This window comes from Erigeron canadensis, chromosome 2 (assembly GCF_010389155.1).
Source record: "Erigeron canadensis isolate Cc75 chromosome 2, C_canadensis_v1, whole genome shotgun sequence".
Classification (NCBI taxonomy): domain Eukaryota; kingdom Viridiplantae; phylum Streptophyta; class Magnoliopsida; order Asterales; family Asteraceae; genus Erigeron; species Erigeron canadensis.
Window position 1 is genome coordinate 39,356,650 of NC_057762.1, and position 19,799 is coordinate 39,376,448.

Genomic DNA, 19,799 nt, shown 5'->3' on the forward strand with positions numbered 1-19,799 from the left:
TAATCCATGAGCCCCGGGAAGGCGGGAAGTAGGAGACTTTTGAGTCATTATATGAAGATTGCAGATTATAAATCGAAAAATGATTGGCTATAAAAGTTGTCAAAGAGTGCCATAAGAAAACTCCAGAGTCCATATGACAACAAATAAACATCTATTGTTGGAGCGTTTAAGAGTATCATTTTTCTTAAACAACAAATAACTAGACTTGTTAATGCTTAAACGACAACAACTGCGAGCTCTATATAAGATTGTTAATCTTCCTAACTGAAAAAATTAATTTCATTAGCAATCATACCTTCTTAACCACATTAAAACAATGATGTCATACTAAGTACTATAAAAGATAAACGGATATCACTGATTGATTGATAACAAAGAGCTACTTATGTCATAATTATAGGTTTTTAAATAACCTATTTAACATTTGTTTTTAAAAAAAACAAAACATTCGTTTAATGTCAGAAACACTCTTAAAGCTATACAGGGCTATATAATATGCTGAGTTAAAAGAGATCACTAAGTCAAAATGATTTTGATATGTATTGACTTTATTTTTTGTACTACATTTAGCCGGCTATTCGTGTCATACAATACATTCAATGGTTTCAAAACTTTAGTATGGTATAGAATGTATAGAAGGGTTCATAGATGTATTAGATAACGTTGTATTCCAAAGTGTTTTTCTCATTAGTCAATTATAACCAAAGAATGAATTAGTCGAACTAATTTTGCTGAAAATGATATAAAATTATGGGCTTTTGGTTTAGTAGTTATGGACTTCTGGAGGAGAAGGTAGGAAACGTTGTTTGTCTAGGAGGTTTTAGACTTAAACCAGAACATAAGTGTTTTACTAATTTAAGGTGTCATCTTACAGATTGATTTAATGGAAAATTGTTGTTTTAAAAAAAAACATAAAATAAATGATAACTAAAAAATGAAAAAACAATTTGACAATAACAAATAAAACCATTCGTAATCATATTTATTTTATTACTTATATGGCCGTCTTTATTAAAAGTAACAAATATAGAAAACATTTTAAAAATTAATTTTATCTTATCTTAATCTTAATATATATTATAAGACAGTTGAACTAATGACTAATTAACCAATCACATCGTTCGATTTCATCAAATTGACTTTTGATGATGTCATCATTTAGATAAACTACAAATTAAAAATCATAATAATCATTATCCAAATATATTATTATATTAATATTTATATTAATTTGTAGAAAAAGTCTCATTAATTTACACTTTTTTGTTTTCCATCAATAATTTACACTTTTTAGCCTTGAATACTTCATTTATATTTATTTTTAGTCATCAACTTGAGAGAATTTTTTAAAATTTACAATCATTTAATTAAACAAAAAAAATTTAACATATGAAATACTTTTTACAAAAAATAATTTGAAAACCTAATGACTTATTAACAAATATTAGAAGAGTCCTAATCATTATCAAATAATATAAAAACAATCATAATTGTTATCATATTATCAAAAAACAAGTGATTGAAAATAAACATATGCGTGTTATGAACGTGCATCATGATTAAATACATATATTTGAGTGTCAAGTACATGATCACAAATATATTTATATTTTAATTCTTAATAATATCAAATTATGAGTACATCTGTTTCAAAATATTCTATAATGGAGAAATTATTATATATAGCATGTGCCTTGTGGAATGACTACGGCAAACAATTTCACCAATATATCTAGGCTAATAATAACAGTGAGGAACCTATGATTATTGTACTATAACTTGCAAAATATAACACTTAAAACCATATTTTTTTAAAATTGTAAGCTTTTATGACTTAAATGTATGGAGATCTAATATTGTTAATATCGTAAATCTCGTGTCCAGTGTTGGACACGGGTCTAAAATCTAGTATATACTAAAAGGGAACTAACATAACCTCAATTAACTAATCACAACTCTCAATTTATCTAATTTAACTAAATTAACACATGTCGTAATATAATTTACATTTTTTTTTGTTTTACATCATCAATTTTAGACTACAATATTGAATTCATTTCCTTAATACTTGTTCAGGGATACAAATTAACATTTACATATGATGATATATATAATTAAAAAAGATACAACCTTTCTAAAGTTTTGTAATCCTAAAACCTAAGTAGCATTTATGTGTTTCGACCTTCATTTCATTTTCTTTTCTTCTCAACTAAATCGTCAAGCTACGTTCAAAAACCTACGTAGTAGGAATCTTAGATCGTCAACGATGGTCCAAACCTCTATTAATAAAAAAATTTATCTTAAAAATTAAATCCAGAAATTCAAAAAGCTGATTATTGGCATATTATTATTTCAAGATATTATATGTAAAAATATAATATGTTTACGTTATAGTCCGAGTGCTTAATGGTTTGTCTTTTTTCTTTCAAATTAGAAATTATTTATCCTGTTAAAATTTAGCCCATAAAGCATCCAAATTAAAAGTCGTACTTGACACTTGACATAAAAATAAAAAATGATGCGAGCATATCAATTTTTAAATGGGAATGGCATCATGAACTTATCAATTTTGATGGCTCGAATTTCTGTTCATAAGAATGTAGCATTACTCGAAATGTATAACGGAGTACAATAAAACATATTACCTTCACCAGATACATTGTGAACAACTTAACTTTAATAGATTGTGTTTAAGAGCGCACATTATCTTCAACGGTGTGTCCAAAACGAGTAATCACTCTCTTAGCTTTCAACTAAGTACGCTTTTTTTTTCCTCGAAAAAGATGGTAAAACACACTTGGTAGCCAAACACTTAAAATTTGTTTAGGTTAATTTTAACAAAAGCTCTATGCACTCACATAGAGAGTTTTTAACGTCGTATGTGAATGACTAGGGCTTCAAATAAGGAAATGGAGATTCGGTCAGAAATGAGCGATTAGCTTTATAAACAAAGGAAGTAACTCTAATAAATGAAATAAGGTAGACATCTGATAGGCTGATCCACATATTTTGCTGAATATTGAAGGCAGTCTTGTATAATGAAGTCATAGTGGCACGCTGAGCAATCAGTGTAACAAGACAAAAAAACAAAACTAAATTATGTATTGTTAGTCAAAGTTAGTGCTGAATCCAGATTTGTTTAACTTACGAAGTTAACATAGATATTTAACTCAAGAAGTTAATATAGACAAAAAAAAAATTTGATGGTAAATAAGATACATTAAACTATTTAGTTTATGGTCGATAAAAGTGTATGTAAGATGTCTTTCATACGTTTGTGATTGATTATGGTACAGTATTAGCCAGTGTAACTATAAAAGGTTAACAGAGGCTCGAGTTCATCAACTCAAACCTGCACTATGAAATAAAGTAAAGATTAATTTTTACACTTTTGCCAAATCTATATATATAGACAGAAGCGACGGTCTATATTGCATCAAAAATAGAGTATAATCAGTTGTGGTGTCACTAACAGATAGATGACGAAATAAAGAAACAAATGAAAAAATATTTTCAGTTAGACAGATGTAGACATGTTCCTACTATCCAGCCTTGGATCAACTTGCATACACTTAATTATTTATGGTATACATATTGAATGGGAGAGAAGGGTTTTGACAAACCTTATAGATACCAATTGATTCCTGGGAATGCATAAGACAAAAACGTCTCTCGCTATATAAACAACCTTCCACTATGTCAGTAACACATACTCGCACCAAACTTGAATATCCCTGCGACACAATAACACACTTCATACAAATGGTAATGCTAATATACTATACGTACATTTGCTTACATACTGTATATACGTTTATTTACAACCAAGTATATGCTAACTCATTGTAGCGGAAAATATCAGGGAATTGCAGGGGATGTCGCAATGCGGCCTCAACACCAGAAAAGGCTGGGTGGGACGAGAGCTGCTCTCTTTGTATATGGTATACTAAACTAGTACATAAGTCAGCATCTGATGAAGTTTGAACATTTTTCTTTTAATGTTAGATGCTTTTGTTGACTGTTTCCATGTGTCTGTTAATTTATGCAGCTACAACAGGGCTCGAGAACATGGCATTCATTTCAACGGCTGTAAGCCTGGTAACTTACTTTTATGGCTATATGAACTTCAGTTTGACAAAGTCAGCTACAACACTCACAAACTACCTTGGCACTGCATTTCTGCTATCGCTATTTGGAGGTTTTATATCTGACACCTACTTGTCAAGATTCAAGGCTGGTATCCTATTCGCCTCATTTGAAGTCGTGGTACGTTAAAAACAGCATACCTCGACAACTCTAAATTCCTTGAGTAGATAAAAATTATTATTAGATGTACCATTTCAGGGCTATGCACTCCTGGCAGTTCAAGCACACTTTGAACAGTTAAGACCAACTCCCTGTAACCCTACCCAAGTAAATCAGTGCCAGCAAGCAACAAGTAATCAAGAGGCCATATTGTTCACGGGTCTGTATTTAGTTGCATTTGGCACTGGTGGAGTTAAAGCCGCTCTGCCTTCATTAGGAGCAGACCAGTTTGATGAGCGGAACCCAAAAGAGGCAGAATCACTTGCAAGCTTCTTCAACTGGCTCCTGTTCAGCATCACAACTGGGGCTATATTTGGAGTCACTTTTGTAGTATGGATCTGCTCCAACCCAGGTTGGGATTGGGGGTTGGGTGTGTGCTCCATAGCTGTTCTTGTAGCAGCTCTATTTCTACTGATGGGAAGATCTATGTTTCGAGATTATGTACCTAAAGAAAGCCCAATTCTTCGTATTCTACAGGTATAATGAATGATAACATTAAAAAAATTCCAATACATTATGCATAAACACATGGAGTAAAGACACATTTTTTCATTGGATTCAGGTATTTATGGTGGCCATTAAAAATCGAAATATACCATTACCGGAGAATGCAGAAGAATTGCATGAGATTCATGACAGAGAAGCAGGAGTAACAACAGATATTCTCCAAAGAACAGATCAATTCAGGTCTGTTACCTAATACTTTCGTTAAATTTTAACTCAGATGTGCAAAATTAATGTTTATCTTTCTGGTTGCTAATATTTGCATTTTACGATCAGATTTCTGGACAAGGCAGCAATAATTACTAGCTCACTTGATGCATCTGAATTGCGATCATCAGGATCATGGAAACTGTGTACAGTAACACAGGTCGAAGAACTGAAGATTATAATACGTATGCTCCCCATTATTTTGAGTACTATATTCATGAACACATGTTTGGCTCAACTGCAAACATTTACCATCCAACAAAGTACAACCATGGACAGAAACCTGCTAGGTTTTCAAGTTCCTGGCTCCTCCATTCCAGTAATTCCACTAGTGTTCATGTCACTTCTAATCCCAGTCTACGATCGTTTTTTTGTTCCATTTGTGAGAAAGTTCACTGGGATTCACTCAGGAATCCGACACCTTCAAAGAATTGGAGTGGGATTAGTTCTCTCGGCCATCTCAATGGCGGTGGCTGGAATAGTAGAAACTCGCCGTAAATCGGTGGCTATTGACAATAACTTGGTTGATTCACCCGGCCCTCTGCCTATAAGTGTTTTCTGGCTAGGTTACCAATATGCAATTTTTGGACTGGCTGATATGTTTACATTGGTAGGATTACTAGAGTTTTTCTATGAAGAAAGTTCACCAGGCATGAAGTCACTCGGTACATCTATTTCATGGTGTTCATTGGCTTTTGGATACTATTCAAGCTCAATAGTGGTGGAGGTGGTAAATAAAGTGAGTAATGGGTGGTTAGCTAGTAACAATTTGAATAGAGACAAGTTAAATAACTTTTATTGGTTATTAGCAGGATTAAGTATAGTCAACTTAGGTATTTATTTGATGTGTGCCTCCTGGTATAAGTATAAAGAGGTGAATATGAAGCAGATTGATACAGGTAGCAATGCTGCTAAAGCAAATGAAGTCAATATTCAGGTGCCTAATGCATAGAGAACTTCCCACATGCTAGAGACCCGTCCTAAGAGTATCCACAAGACTACAAATCTGTATTTTTTATGTCTCAAAAGAGTTTATAACAAATAAATTGTGAAGAGATGGAAATTTAATGCATAGATGCAAATTTAACTTTTCTGTGTATTATTAACTATTACGGGCACGATTGCGATGTAATATTGTAACTATATACTAAAATCAATCATAGAGATTTGCAATCATACGCCACCAAATTCGACCATCAAATCTCTTAGTATAGAAAATCTAACATCTCAATCCAGAGGTCACCATCACAAGAGTTGGTAATTTTTGGCCTAATTGAAGATGGAAGTAAAGTAAAAGCCTAAAAGGGTCGGCTAAATATTCCTTCCCAATTCAATCAGCAAGCATGGTGGGTAGTGTAACATCCAAAGATCATATGCAAATGAAACTAAGAGCAGTAATAAAACAGTTATACCAAAGCAAATCATATTCTTGTTGGCAACAAATCCTAGAATAACTAGGGCTACTTTTCGTTAGATAATATAAAGTTCAAACATATATGATAAAATGCGTCTTGCAATGGAAACAGAAAACTTCTGATAGAAGAACTAATACTGGCAAAGCCTTTGACTTATTTTTTCTTATGCATCTTGGTAGAATGTGACAAGTTTAAATAAAGGAGGTTCATGATATTTATAGAAGAATAGAACCACTAAAAGAGTCTACTCCCGGATGAAAGTCATGTAAAGAGAAAATGTTATTTGACGTTACATTCAAACACCCAATGTAAGATTTTAACAAGTTTCCATGTAGCAAACTATGTGACATTGAATGTTTTACCAAAATATATTCCTGGCTTCATGTATTTCATTGGGTGTATTATGGATAGGTTTCACTTGTTTTTCAAAAAGACCTTATCTACTCTTATGGGTTTAGTTCTAATAAGCCTACTCCAAGTCCCCAACAAGTTTTGATGAAAGTTTTGCCGCTATTGTTCGACATATAGTAAACTAAGTTGCCCCAAACCATCTTGGGGTGCTGGAAAATAGTATGGATATGGTGCTATGTACATTAGAAGATATTATAAGACACAAGATAGTCAGATGAACAATAGACTACTTGGCCAACATTATAACAAAAGTATCATGATTTTGCCTGTTTTTAAAGGGGAACTTAAAGTCTTAGAATAACTCACTTTAAGCTGTTAACAGGTAAAAAACAATTTGTTCTTTCGAAGAAGACTCTCACAGTTGGTTTCTTAATGACTAACTTTTTCAATAAAATAAACTTCTTAGAATGTGATATATTAATATGAAGATCTCCTAATTCCAATATAAGATTTACACTTATCGTTAAGAACACATAAAAAAGGAAGAAGAGGAAGAAGGGAATTATGTAGGCTCTTACATAATATCTTGGAAGAACAGAAGAACTTCTCTTGAGATTGTATACAGATTATAAATCTTTTTACAGCTGTAAAGTGCCACCAATTTAAGCAGCTGTAATTCCATCTTACAGAAAACAACCCGTAATTGTACCTCAAACTGCTCATTCAACCATGGCGCAAACCTGTTTAGATCAAACTATAAGAACCAAATTATATCCAAAATCTTTGTAGTAGAGCATCCAAATGAAAAAAAAAAAAATGCATCCTTCTTCTTTTTCGTTTCTCTATGTAATGTTTGAACTTGTTTTTCATTTCTCTCTATAACAAAGTGTTTGAACTTGATTTACAAAATTCAGACTATAAACTTTTTATACAAGTAATCTGATAAATAATCTCGGGATGAAAGTTATTTCATTCTACAAGAGAATTTCCAAGGGATACATGTACAAGTTTCCTGCCAATTCACATTGTAAGAGCCTCTGGAGCTACTAGGACAGATGACAACTTAGTGAAGGACATATTGGACATCAAATTACTCCAAGCAGAAGAATCTACACCAACAACAGGCTTTTTCTTTTTAACAACTAAGGGCTTTAATCGCTTCCTTTCAATTCTTGCCAGTACCTCAAACCATACATGTTCAACATTAGGCCTTGTACGCCATTCTGCCATAGTTTTCCACCGAGTATCATTCATTCTTATATTCCTTTCTAGTTCCAAATGAAAACGAAAAGTCGTTGACGCTTTAATCTTTGCTTTAAGTTTTGCCCTGGCAGCATTGCTATTAATTCTGACACCTAAAAAGCTTTTCAATATTTTTTCCAGCAGTCTTATCCTCATCCTCAAGGATACAACAGGAAACCGTTGCTTTTTATTGGTATGTTCAGAGTAACATATATCAGGACTTAAATCTATTATATCCTTGGATAGAAGATTTATTGTAATGTGTTGACCAGGATTTCGAGTCCTAAAGGCAACTACAGATGCAGAGCCAGAAATCCTGACTGGAAGTAATGCCATGCATGTCAAATATGGAAAGAACCATTGACGACACTGCTCTCTAAGAGCAATAAGGTTCCGTTCTTCTGGTCGCCCAAGATCAGTTGTTTGAAAAAGAGAGACTTCATGTGCGTTCTTGACTTCTACAGTAATGTCTTCACCAACAAGTATCCGTTTCAGACCAGCATGTGATGTGTTCCACTGAAACATATGATCCAAACGTACATGAGTTTAGCTGGACTAGAACTTAGCATATTAGAATGAGAACAGCACTCAATCAAGTAGATTGACCCTTCATGCATATTATGACAAACTGTAAACAGTGGAACGTGGCTTGTTTCCCTCCCGTCCCCCAACCTCACTCTTTGTAAAACCGACAAAACCAACAGACAGACACAAATTAATGAGCAACTGCTAACACAGTTCATGTAAAAAGCATCGTATCCGCTAAACAAGAATACAAAACACAGGGGAAGGTGCAAAGCAAAAAACCAATCCATATTATCAAGCATTCACGTACTCGAAAGATGAGTCATCATGAAACTAAGGTTGGATCACAAGAGAATAACTGTTATGCAAACTCGCAGAAAAGCAAATTTCTAAAAACTATATCAATCCTGATCATTCAATAAAATCATACACCTAATGATTACTGATAAATAACAACTTTGGGCCGAGCCCTCATGAAACTTTAGTGGTTGGGGCTCGGAAAATCTCCAGTGGAGATCCAGCCATACATTCAATTCTGAGAAGCTACAGTTTTGTGTCCAACAGACCAATGCTCACCTGTGTACCTTGGTTGATTCCAGAGGGAAGGACTTTGTGAATTTAGTGACACAATTTCCAGAATGACACACACTACCTTAGCAGGATGTTGAGTCAGACTTGAGTAAAACTTACGGTCGTCTTCCAATAGTGAGGCGTGAGTGGGCTAGTCAGTAGTGCAACTTTGCAAGGTATAAAAGTTGCACAAATAAATTGGCAAACTGACACTTAAATGAACTTCGAAAGGCCACCAATTAACTAACTATATAAAGCTACAATAATCTACACACATAAACACAAAATGCAAAGCAAGTCAATCACAAAGCTATTCAAAAAATAAAAACCATACCGGCAATGCCAACGACATTTCACCATCACCACTAACTATCAACTCCAAAGGCCCTTCCATCCGAACCGAACCAACGACCGCTCGTGAGCTAACTCGATTAGCCAAAACCTCAAAATCACTTCCTTTATTATCACCTCTAAATCTCTTCCACATCGAAACTTCGTCTCGTAAATGAAACACGTAATCCTTCTTATTCGCTAATAAAAACTCAATCTCATATCTCTGCATATTTCCATACCTAACTTTCTCTATTTCAAGTTTCGAAACCCTAATATCTTCCAACTTCCATTTTTCACTTTCAGATATTGATCCTATTACATCCTATAACATAAACACAGTTAATTTAATATATATATATACATATAAATATAGATAGATATAGCTATATGAACTGGTTAAATTGAACATACCGTGAGGAATTGAGAGGGTGGCGGACGAAATTCGTGGCTAACTTTAGGGAAAATGAAGTGTGAAAGATTAAAAGCGATTGCTTGTTGTGATATAAATAAGAGTAAAAAATTGATTCTATTGATCATCATTATAATATAATGATATATATATATATATATAAATTTGTGTGTATATTGATTGAAAGTGAAAGTGATATGTGTTACAGTATTGAATGATTGATGTTATAACAGTTTTTTCAGGTAACCAGATCTGGTGATGGAGAGAATTTGGTCTGATTTTAGGGAGTTGATTAGGATACATGTTTTCAAGCATAAGGTACAAGTAACTGGAGCGTGACATTACCTTATATACTAAATTTTACAAGTTAAATTGCATAAAGGACAACATAGCTAATGCATCATATCTTATACCTTTTACTTTCTAATTTATCCTTATAGTTTTTACTTTTTAACATTTGACCCCCACAAGTTTTTATTTCTATATTAATCATAACAAACTTTATGATCTCATGTTTTTAACACATAAACTTCACATGTTTACGGTTTTACTCTCAAAAATTATGTATTTGTTTTTTTTGCTTTCTTTCTCATCTCCGAACTTTATAGCCTTATGATTCTCATCCTTACTTTTCCTTAACATTTGGTTTTATCACTTTGAGATGTATTTTTATTATATCGCATTGGAACAATATTACATAGTTACATCCATATCTGGTAGGTTTGTTGAAATTGTTTTTATCTTACTTTAAAGTAGTCATTATCTTTTTCATGTGTATAGCAACAATTACAAGGGCTGTTTGTTGATAATTTTATTATGTTTATATCCAATTTTTTGTCGTTTGAAAAATGTGTTCCGCAGCAACGTGCGGGTAAGTTGATTAGTGTATATTGTTAACAAAGACAAGGCATGTAGAAGTATTGGTTAATTATTAGGTTTAGTACTTTAAAAAATATATATATATTCGGTTTAGAGTGCATTAAAGTTTTATTTTGAAGAGATAAAAAAAGAAAGGGTAAAAAACTTTTAGTTTTTGTATTCTTGAGTTTTTGTTTTAAAAGAAAGGGAAGGGAAAGAAAGAGAAAAATAGGATTTTTGATCCCAAAACTTTCTTGCCACTTTTGACAAAATTTGGAAGGAAAAGTGGTGAAATTATTCTTATACCCCTCAAACTTATATAAAAGTTTTAATTACTACAAGGCTATAAATGTAAAATTGTATCTTTTTATCCTTTCTTTTCCTTCCCTTCTACCTCAAGAATACATTTAACTATCAACTTTCTTTTCTTTTCTTTCAACTCGAGAATGCCTCTTTTTTATTTAATTATCTATCCTTTCATTCTCTATTCAATCTTCTCCTTTCTTTTCTTCTAATAAAAATTCGAGAATACAGTGTTAGTGTTTAATACTCGTGTTTAACTTTCACTTTTCAAAAAAAAAAAAATTTAAGAAAAAAAATTGTTAAAAAATGATCTGCAGACTTTTCCTAAACTTAGGTACTGCCACTTTAAAAAAATTACAAATTAGACCTTTGAATTTGATAAACATACATAGTCCCTTAATTTTACATAATCGACCCCTGAATTTTATATAATACTCCCCTACTTTACATAAAATAGGTACTACATGTTTTACCTCATATTTCCCATTTCATTATATACCTCTGGCCGGTAACTGGGTATGTTATATTATGACCTTTACTTTTTTGTCCATTATATAGTTATTGGGTTTGGATAGCATATTGGGCTCTTATAATTCAATATTGAAATAGTCCATTCAGAGTTTTCAATTTTCTAAATATTTTTATATTAATTTTTTTTTACAAAATGGAGTAAAGTTATATCTTTTTATTATCTTTAAATTTTTTTCATTTTTTGGTATAGGTTTTTTGGCAACATTTTGTAATTTTATGATGATATTGTTTTTGTTTTTTGTACTATAGGTGGTGTGGTACTTTTTAAAAGAAAAACGGATACTCGCAACAACGCGCAGGATGAACCACCTAATTATATATATAGATATAGGGGTGAGTTATTTTAAGAACCACTAAAAAAAAAGAATGCGAGAACCAATCTCAACCCTCCATTCATCAAGATCAGAAAGGGCATGTTTGTCATTATTAAAAAAGTTGTCCAGCACTTTCTTTCTCTTTCCTCTTATTAAATCAAAAAATATCTAAATCATTAAAAAACTTTTATCTCACAAACCGTACATCGTTAGACGGAAAAAAAAGCACGGGTAGTCTTGAAATTTCGTCCTCTTTCATTAGAGATGCGATTCGATATACATGTGTAAGTACAACCTACACATGTGTAGGAAAGACTTAGAAGTAGTGAGTTGTATAACCTGCCCATGCGTAAGTACAATCTGCCCATGGGTAAGTATGGGTAAGTTATTTATAAAGTTCAAAAAAGATAAGAACGCATTGTAAAACCCTAAATGCTAAACCCTAAAGCTTAATTTCTAATCCGAGGGGGAAGCTACTTTCTAAAAACCCTGGAAAATCTAAACCTTAAATGTTAAACCCTAAAAACCTAAAACAGATGAGGGTTCCCACTCTAGGGTTTAGGGTTTAAAGCCCGAGGGTTAGCCTATCGGTTAACCCTCGACCTTCAAACCCTAAACCCTAGAGCGGGTACACGGTACACTTACACATGTGTAAGATGAACGTGATGGAAAAAAAATGAAATTTAAAAAGTCGTCAAAAGTATATCGAATCGCATCTCTAATGAAAGATGATGAAATTCTAAGACTACCCATGCTTTTCTTTTCGTCTAACGATTTACGGTTTGTGAGATAAATTTTTTTTAGTGAACTAGATAGAATTATATTAAAGTAAGAGAGAGAAAAAAAAGGAACTGACGAAAATACTCCTCTAGTGTTGAGAGGAGTTTTTTTATTTTTAATCTTGTCCATCCATTTTCTTTGATCCAAGGGTGTAGAGGAGTTCTTGAGTTTTTTTTTTTAGGAGTTATCAAATAATCCCTCCTCTCATATATATAAAAGTGAGACGAGGTAATATCAATTGAGCTCATATGGCATCTATTTGATTTTTAATCTTTAAAGGTTAAAGGAAATATTTTATAATTTTTTAGTACAATAAGTATGATATAAAGGAAATTGAACAAATAAGTAAAAGCAACCACAAATTCCCATGCCACATGAAACATGATGAACATATCAAAAGCATGTTATATATTAAGTGGAAGTAGGAAAGCTAGTATGTTGTCGATAGGAGGTAGGTCGACCCTCATATCATCGGTTTTGGGATTTGTAGGCATTTATTATCTCTCTATTTTTCGAATGCCCAAGAAGGTTAATCAAATTTCTAATACTTGTTTTATTATACCCAACCATTTATTATTAGTATTATCTAATTTCTAATTTAGAATGAGATGTTAATTTGTTAAAAAAAATTAAAGTATCTATTTATTGGTTTACCCAAAATCTGTGTGATAGACAATCTGCCAATCAAATGGTGTCCCCATCTTGTATAAACAACTCCCTGAATATCTTGATTCATCACATACATATCTCTGACTTCTCCTTCTAACTCTCACTGGTTCACAATCTTAACCACATACAAAAAAATCCTTTTAATTTAATCCTTCAAAAAACTGGTACCAAAGGCAGAGGAAACGCAGTAGCAGAGAAGATACCTGTTGTTGAACTCCCCAAAGACGCAACTGCATCTGATAAGAAGGAGAGCCACACGAATTCAGTGGAGATATACAAGATCTACATCTACAAGAAATCATTATCTCCAGCAAGATGTCAATGAAAAAACAACCCGCTTTCTGCCAAGGAATTTGTAGCTGATAGGTTTTGTTAGTTATAGATCTAGGATTTTTAATTTTGCATTCGATTACTAAAATATATTTGTAATGTTGAAATCATATTATCTTTAGATATATGTTTATTACTCCGTAGTTGTTTAACAATTCTTAAATAATACTTTTAATTTTTCCATAAAATTGTGAATGATGTATCTATGGATATTGTTTTCATTTGTGTATTGGATTAAAAAAAATGGAAAAAACAGGAATTTTTAATAAATTCTTTTTTAAAAGAAGTCTAGTTAGAGACGGATTTGGGATGTTAATTTCCGTCTGTAAAAAGAAACACATCGGTAATTTTGATATCCCATGCCATTGGAAATCCGTTGTAAACTGGCTGTGGCGAATCCGTCTTTAGATGTGTCCGTCGGCAACTGGGCTGTTGCAAACCCATTGTTAATGTGCCATCCTAAATCTGTCCCTAAATTTATGGACGTCTCAAAATCCGTTGTTAAATTTTATCAAGGGCGATTTTAGGGTTGAACATAATCCGTTGAAAATCCGTTGTTAAACGCGATTAGGGACGGATTTGGGACAGATTTTGCCGTTGGTAATCGGAGTTTTTCTAGTAGTGAACAAAGGGTTGTGGCATACGATTGCTGATACAGCTAAATATTCTCATGCACATTCGGATTTGAACATTGATAGTATAAGTCGCAAAGTTGGGAATGGGTTACAAACTAAATTTTGGCTGGACGTGTTTGGTGCGGTGATGAACCATTAATGAATCTGTTTCCTAGACTTGTTGCGCTTGATATGGATAAACAGTGTCTTGTTAGCGAGCGACGTGATGGCTCCGGATGGCTGTGGAAATGGCGAAGACCTTTAAAGTATTCTAGAGAATGTGACCAGGTTAATCAACTTATTAGTAGACTTCCAAGTGGGATTGTTAGTGAGGAACGGGATAAGTGGCTTTGGAATTCACATGGCAAGAATAAATTCTTTGTTGCCCAAGTTCGTAAATCGATCGATCATCATTGCCTCCCGATTGATGTTAATATGAAAACTAATTGGAACTCCTTAGTCCCAAAGAAAGTCAACATTTTTATCTGGAGAATGAGACGAAACTGCATCCCCACGAATGTGAACCTTTTTGCTAGAGGTGTTGACGTGAATACCTTAGATGCCAACACTACCCTTTGGTAGTCGATTGTAGTTTTTTTTTTGCCGTAGTTTTTTTTTTTTGAGAATATGTGAGAGTTTTTTTTCTAGGTTGTATATATAGATAAATAATTTTTGAAAGACTTTTAAGGACAAAAAGAGTTTTTAATTAATAATAAGGTTGATCATTTATTAAATTAAATAAAATATTTAAAATTTAAAGGATTAATAAGCAGAGGGGATTAGGCTCAAAGAGGGGGATTAAGGTGTCAAGTGTACCCTCAACCTACTCTTTTAGTTATATTATAGATTATCCATAAAATTTCTATATCCGTATCTTGTCCAAAAAATTTTATATTTATTAAGTCGACACCAGAGATTATTTTTTAAAAAACTTTTGATATGTTTAATAAATTTAATAGTCCAATAAAATTTACCTTTTTAGTTTTTATATCTCACGATTCACTTGGTCCATTCATAATTGTATGTTTTAGTACACAATCCACAATCTTCCTCCCACAATCCACGCCTTTTCTCTTGGTATTTTCCTAAGTCTTTGTACTTTTTTGTTGGTTAGAAACTATGTATTGATAATTTGAATGACAAACTTAAATTATTAGTGTTATTTTTGTTTGATCCGACCCGATTTAGTATATTGCATGACCATAATATAATACCAGTAACATAACAATAGGGAAAAAAAATTATGGTCCCAACATTAAACTTTTAAGATCCGCCACTGGTTTCAACCATATCAATAACTATTTAACGTAGAAATAAAAGTGAAACCACATAATTACCTGTTATCATCTTCCGAGAGAAATAATATCATTGGGTAACATCTTAAGCAATAAACACAAAGCCTATTTTTTGTGAATGTCTTATCATATTTTGCACGTACTACACTACACCAAAATTGGTTTTTGTCCCTATGCATTTGACAACTAGTTTTGAAGAATCAAAACATACATCTCGATTATGCTATCAAGGCAAGGTTTGGTGAAAAAACATGATGTGATATACGAGGTTTTCAATGGAAACTATTAACTATAGTATACAAAAGACCATGGTCTTGATCAGTTAGAAAATCTATTGACTTCAAAATGGAAGTTAAACCTTTGATCATCACTTCTTACAAAACGATTGTAGGAACTTTGAAAGTAATAGTATTACCTTTAAATAGTTTACCTTTTCATACTTAGTGTAAAAAATTATTAGATAACTGATAGTATACATAAAATTACATAGTATACATACGATACCAAAAGACAACTTTTCAGGTTACCAAAGGATAACCTTTCGAGTTACCAAGGACATCCTTTCGAGTAACCAAAGGACAACCTTTAGAGTTACCAAGGGACAATCTTTCGAGTTACCAAAAGACACCCTTTTAGGTTACCAAGAGACAACCTTTCGAGTCACCAAAGAACACCTTTTCGTGTCACTAAAGGTCACATTTATCACTATAAATATTGAAACAAGCCAGGAAGGAAAAACATTAGAGTTTCAATCAAAACTCTCTAGTACCAAAATCTCTCTGAATAATAAATCTCAAATCATCGTCTATTAATCATAACGAAAACACTTATCATCACCACAGGATTAGATGGCGTAAAACCGTATACATAATACGAGTTACCAGCAGGGAATCGCCACCCAAATATCCTAATCTTCCTCACACCTTCCCATGCTAGGTGGCATGGGATCCGTATAAACCACCCTTATTATGTATAATGATATTAGATTGCATACTTCTAATACGTATATGTTAATCGACGTATCATCAATAACTGTTAATTTTTTTAAAAAAATTTTAATTTTAAAATCAATCATCACCATGATCGATAAATTTAGTTTTATATGTCTTAATTTTATTATACAAAAAGGTATGGTGACACAACTTGTTGCCCGTTACTTTCTATATCTATATAAATTACTATATCTGTTAAAAATGAACTAAGAAATCATTATCATACTAGAACAATAATGAAATTATTCATGAAAAAGACATCATTTTTCGTCTTTAACTGATTAACTTAGTGGTTGGACACCCGAACTTTTGTCCAAGATGTCACAGGTTCGATACTCTCGTCCTGTGATTGTCCGTCAAGATTTTGTCCTGACTTTCGTGTAGCTTTTACCGGCGGGGGAGGGGATCGGGTAGGTCCATGATATCCAGTCTAGATACCCGTAATCCAGCCCTTGTTATTCTAAAAAAAATATCATTTTTCAATTAATAAATCAAATAAATTATTCAATATTAAGATCGTTGTATGTAAAAAACCATGCCATGGTGACTACAAGTCAAATATTGGTCATCACTCATCAGCATCGTAAGATGCTACCCACTATTTACGGACATACATAGCATTGAATTTGTGTGTCTACTAATGCATGTGGACCCCATACATCTTTCTTCAGTCAAAATTTCATCGACCTTTATTAGTATTCTGTAGACGATAGTACCCTCTGTTTAGATATGTAAATGTAAATTCTCCTTTTTAGTTTCAAAGTGTAACACCCTTTGTATTTGTTTCGCAAAAATGTTAGCGTATAAAAGACTAGATTGGTGAACCCTCTTAGTCCCATTTATCGTTTTTGATGTGCAGATATAACTCATGCCCGATAACTCATTAGTCTCATACATGGATAACAAGATATAATTTCATCATATGACAAGATTTGAACATATGACTTACAATTTTCATTTGTGAATTACGAACCAATGTGTTCACATGATGACAGTACCAGTTGATCTTACTTCTATCATTTTAAAGCCACAAACGTTTGATATGTCAAAAGCATTCATAATTTATCAACATACCAAACAACTAAAACAAATTGTCTACTCAAAAAGTCAAAATACTCTCGATTAATTACTCGTTATTTATTTCCTACATTATAAACTCCTTTTAGACCAATTATTTTATATCAATAACTTACATTACATATCTTCAATTTTTTTAGGTTATCGCTATGGTATATATGGTTCCATCATGTTTGTATAATTACGAATAAAGTTTCAAAAATTTATAAAGATATATGATACTAACTTGATAATTAACACACTTTTAAGTCCAACAAAACTATTTTTATTTATCCGTTTGTTAATAAATCTATTAGTATATATCATTATGACATTACCATATCAAAAGCTTTATGTAAAAAATGGTTCAGATTACATCATCTAAGTAGAGGTGTAATCGAACCGAGTCGAGGCAACACAATGCTAAGCTCAAGCTCGATTTGATTTTAAAACTCGAAGCTCGAAACTCGACTCGAGTTCGACCTAGTGTAACACCCCAAAAATATAAAAAGTAAATAAATCAATATTTTATGTATTTTAATCCTTAAAATAATTTCCTAGTATTTTATTTTGAGATTCGGGGTTAATTTAGTTGTAACTTTAGTGGCCAGTGGTTATAATACCCACTAAAATCTAAATGAAACGTGGCAATGGGGAAATAGGTCAGCCAACTTGATTTCTTTAAATCATATTTCCACTAACTAAATTTCCTTCTAAAAAAAACTCTTCCATTCATTCTGACACAAACTTCCTAATTCACAAGTTAGTCTATGAAACTCAATCTCTAATTCACCTCTCTAATTCAAAAAGTTAAATTGAGGGTTTGGTTGCTCTTGTAGATGTTCGAAATTGGCAAGGAAGAAAGGAAGGAAACTTGGAATTTTAATTGTTCTAGTGTTTGTTTACAAGAGGTAAGAATTCTCCTACATAATTGAATCAAGAAATTAGGGTTTTTGATATTGAAATTGGGGTTTTTGTTATTTTTAGGATATTTTTTTAGAAAGGAACCCTAATAGAATTAAAAGGAGAAATTTGGGGTTAATGCAAATGAGTTTTGATGATAAAAAACCCCATAATGATAAACCTTATGTTTTTAGGGTGTTTGGCTAGAATTGTGATATGAAAGTTTTTATGAAAATTGTGTTGAAATGTTTAGTGTAGCCAAACACCATAATGAATGAATTCATGGGGAATTAATTTAGTTGATTGTTAAAGAGTTGAGTTTATAGAGTTCATAGATATATATCGTATATTATATAGGTGGTGAAGATCATCTTGTTGAGCCTAATAGTCATATAGTGCCAAATAGCCAAGTTAAGGTGATTGTATATACATATGATCATGTTCTTGTTAATAGATGTCATGAGTGGGTAAATTCCTATGACCCATATGTTTGTTGAATGAAAAATGCTAGTAGGTGGGTAAATTCCTACTAGCAAGATTTTGATTGTTGAACGAATAAACTAGTAGGTGGGTAAATTCCTACTAGCAACACTTGAATTATGAATATGTAAGTTAGTAGATGGGTAAATTCCTATTAGCATAATTGATGTTTGATGATAAAAGCTAGTAGGTGGGTAAATTCCTATTAGCATAATGTGATTTTGACTATATGAGCTAGTAGGTGGGTAAATTCCTACTAGCCAAATTATATGTTTAAGACTAGTAGGTGGGTAAAGTCCTACTAGCAAATGTCCATGGCCATGTTGAAAATGATTTATGATGATTTTTGTCTTTATGATTGATATGAATGAAATGGCTATCAAAAGATAGGCTATAAATGATGCTTGATGCACTAATGTTTTGGTAACTTGATTATGATCATATGTATATGCATTCACTAAGCATTGTTTACGTTTTAGTTGTTTATCCTTTTTATAGGAATTGGTAGTAGCAAGAGAAATGATTTGATCAAGTGATAGATTTGAAGTGAAAGTTGTTATTGAAGGTATTTTGGCCATCTATATTATGGCTCTTAATACAAACCTTTTCTCTTGGATGAACAACTCTATTTTGGTATAAAAACTGTGGTTATGTCAAGATTTTGGTCATTTGACTTGTTTATAGTCATACTAATGTTAACTAGGTCGTTCATTTGGTTTAATGACCTGTTTAGTCTTGTAAACTTGATTTGTAGCAATGGATGGAACAAAAACTTTTGGAAATGTTGTGTTATGTCTTTTATGTCAAAATGAA

The 19,799-nt window shown here is 32.3% G+C and overlaps 3 protein-coding genes across 4 annotated transcripts; 2 read left to right on the forward strand and 1 right to left on the reverse strand.

Moving 5' to 3' along the window:
- Positions 1-3,651: 3,651 nt before the first annotated feature.
- On the reverse strand, positions 3,652-10,097 carry LOC122590006. 2 transcript variants are annotated; one of them, XM_043762344.1, is made up of 5 exons: positions 9,864-10,097; positions 9,454-9,774; positions 7,965-8,540; positions 7,361-7,522; positions 3,652-4,776 (listed from the first exon to the last, which is right to left on the reverse strand). In XM_043762344.1, exons 1-4 carry the CDS (start codon positions 9,990-9,992, stop codon positions 7,502-7,504), a joined length of 1,047 nt encoding a protein of 348 aa, XP_043618279.1. In that variant the 5' UTR covers positions 9,993-10,097; the 3' UTR covers positions 3,652-4,776; positions 7,361-7,501. The 2 variants fall into 2 exon arrangements, with proteins under 2 accessions (XP_043618279.1, XP_043618278.1); XM_043762343.1 differs by lacking the exons at positions 3,652-4,776; positions 7,361-7,522 and having other exon boundaries at positions 7,633-8,540; positions 9,864-10,091.
- On the forward strand, positions 3,833-6,081 carry LOC122588242 (protein NRT1/ PTR FAMILY 4.5-like). The gene is made up of 5 exons (XM_043760362.1): positions 3,833-3,941; positions 4,049-4,266; positions 4,345-4,782; positions 4,868-4,992; positions 5,086-6,081. Exons 1-5 carry the CDS (start codon positions 3,833-3,835, stop codon positions 5,966-5,968), a joined length of 1,773 nt encoding a protein of 590 aa, XP_043616297.1. The 3' UTR covers positions 5,969-6,081.
- A 4,322-nt stretch (positions 10,098-14,419) lies between the features above and the next one.
- On the forward strand, positions 14,420-14,842 carry LOC122588243. Its single transcript, XM_043760363.1, has one exon. It carries the CDS (start codon positions 14,420-14,422, stop codon positions 14,840-14,842), a length of 423 nt encoding a protein of 140 aa, XP_043616298.1.
- The last annotated feature ends 4,957 nt before the right edge of the window (positions 14,843-19,799 follow it).

Bases quoted from the DNA above. Each gene is read 5' to 3' on its own strand.
- LOC122588242 (XM_043760362.1), top strand. From the start codon at position 3,833: ATGCTAACTCATTGTAGCGGAAAATATCAGGGAATTGCAGGGGATGTC. The intron at 3,942-4,048 runs GTATACTAAACT...TAATTTATGCAG, and splicing joins AGCTGCTCTCTTTGTATATG to CTACAACAGGGCTCGAGAAC. The intron at 4,993-5,085 runs GTCTGTTACCTA...TTTTACGATCAG, and splicing joins CAAAGAACAGATCAATTCAG to ATTTCTGGACAAGGCAGCAA.
- LOC122590006 (XM_043762343.1), bottom strand. From the start codon at position 9,992: ATGATGATCAATAGAATCAATTTTTTACTCTTATTTATATCACAACAA. The intron at 9,775-9,863 runs GTATGTTCAATT...TTTATGTTATAG, and splicing joins CACCCTCTCAATTCCTCACG to GATGTAATAGGATCAATATC. The intron at 8,541-9,453 runs GTATGGTTTTTA...CATATGTTTCAG, and splicing joins AAATGTCGTTGGCATTGCCG to TGGAACACATCACATGCTGG.
- LOC122588243 (XM_043760363.1), top strand. From the start codon at position 14,420: ATGAATCTGTTTCCTAGACTTGTTGCGCTTGATATGGATAAACAGTGT.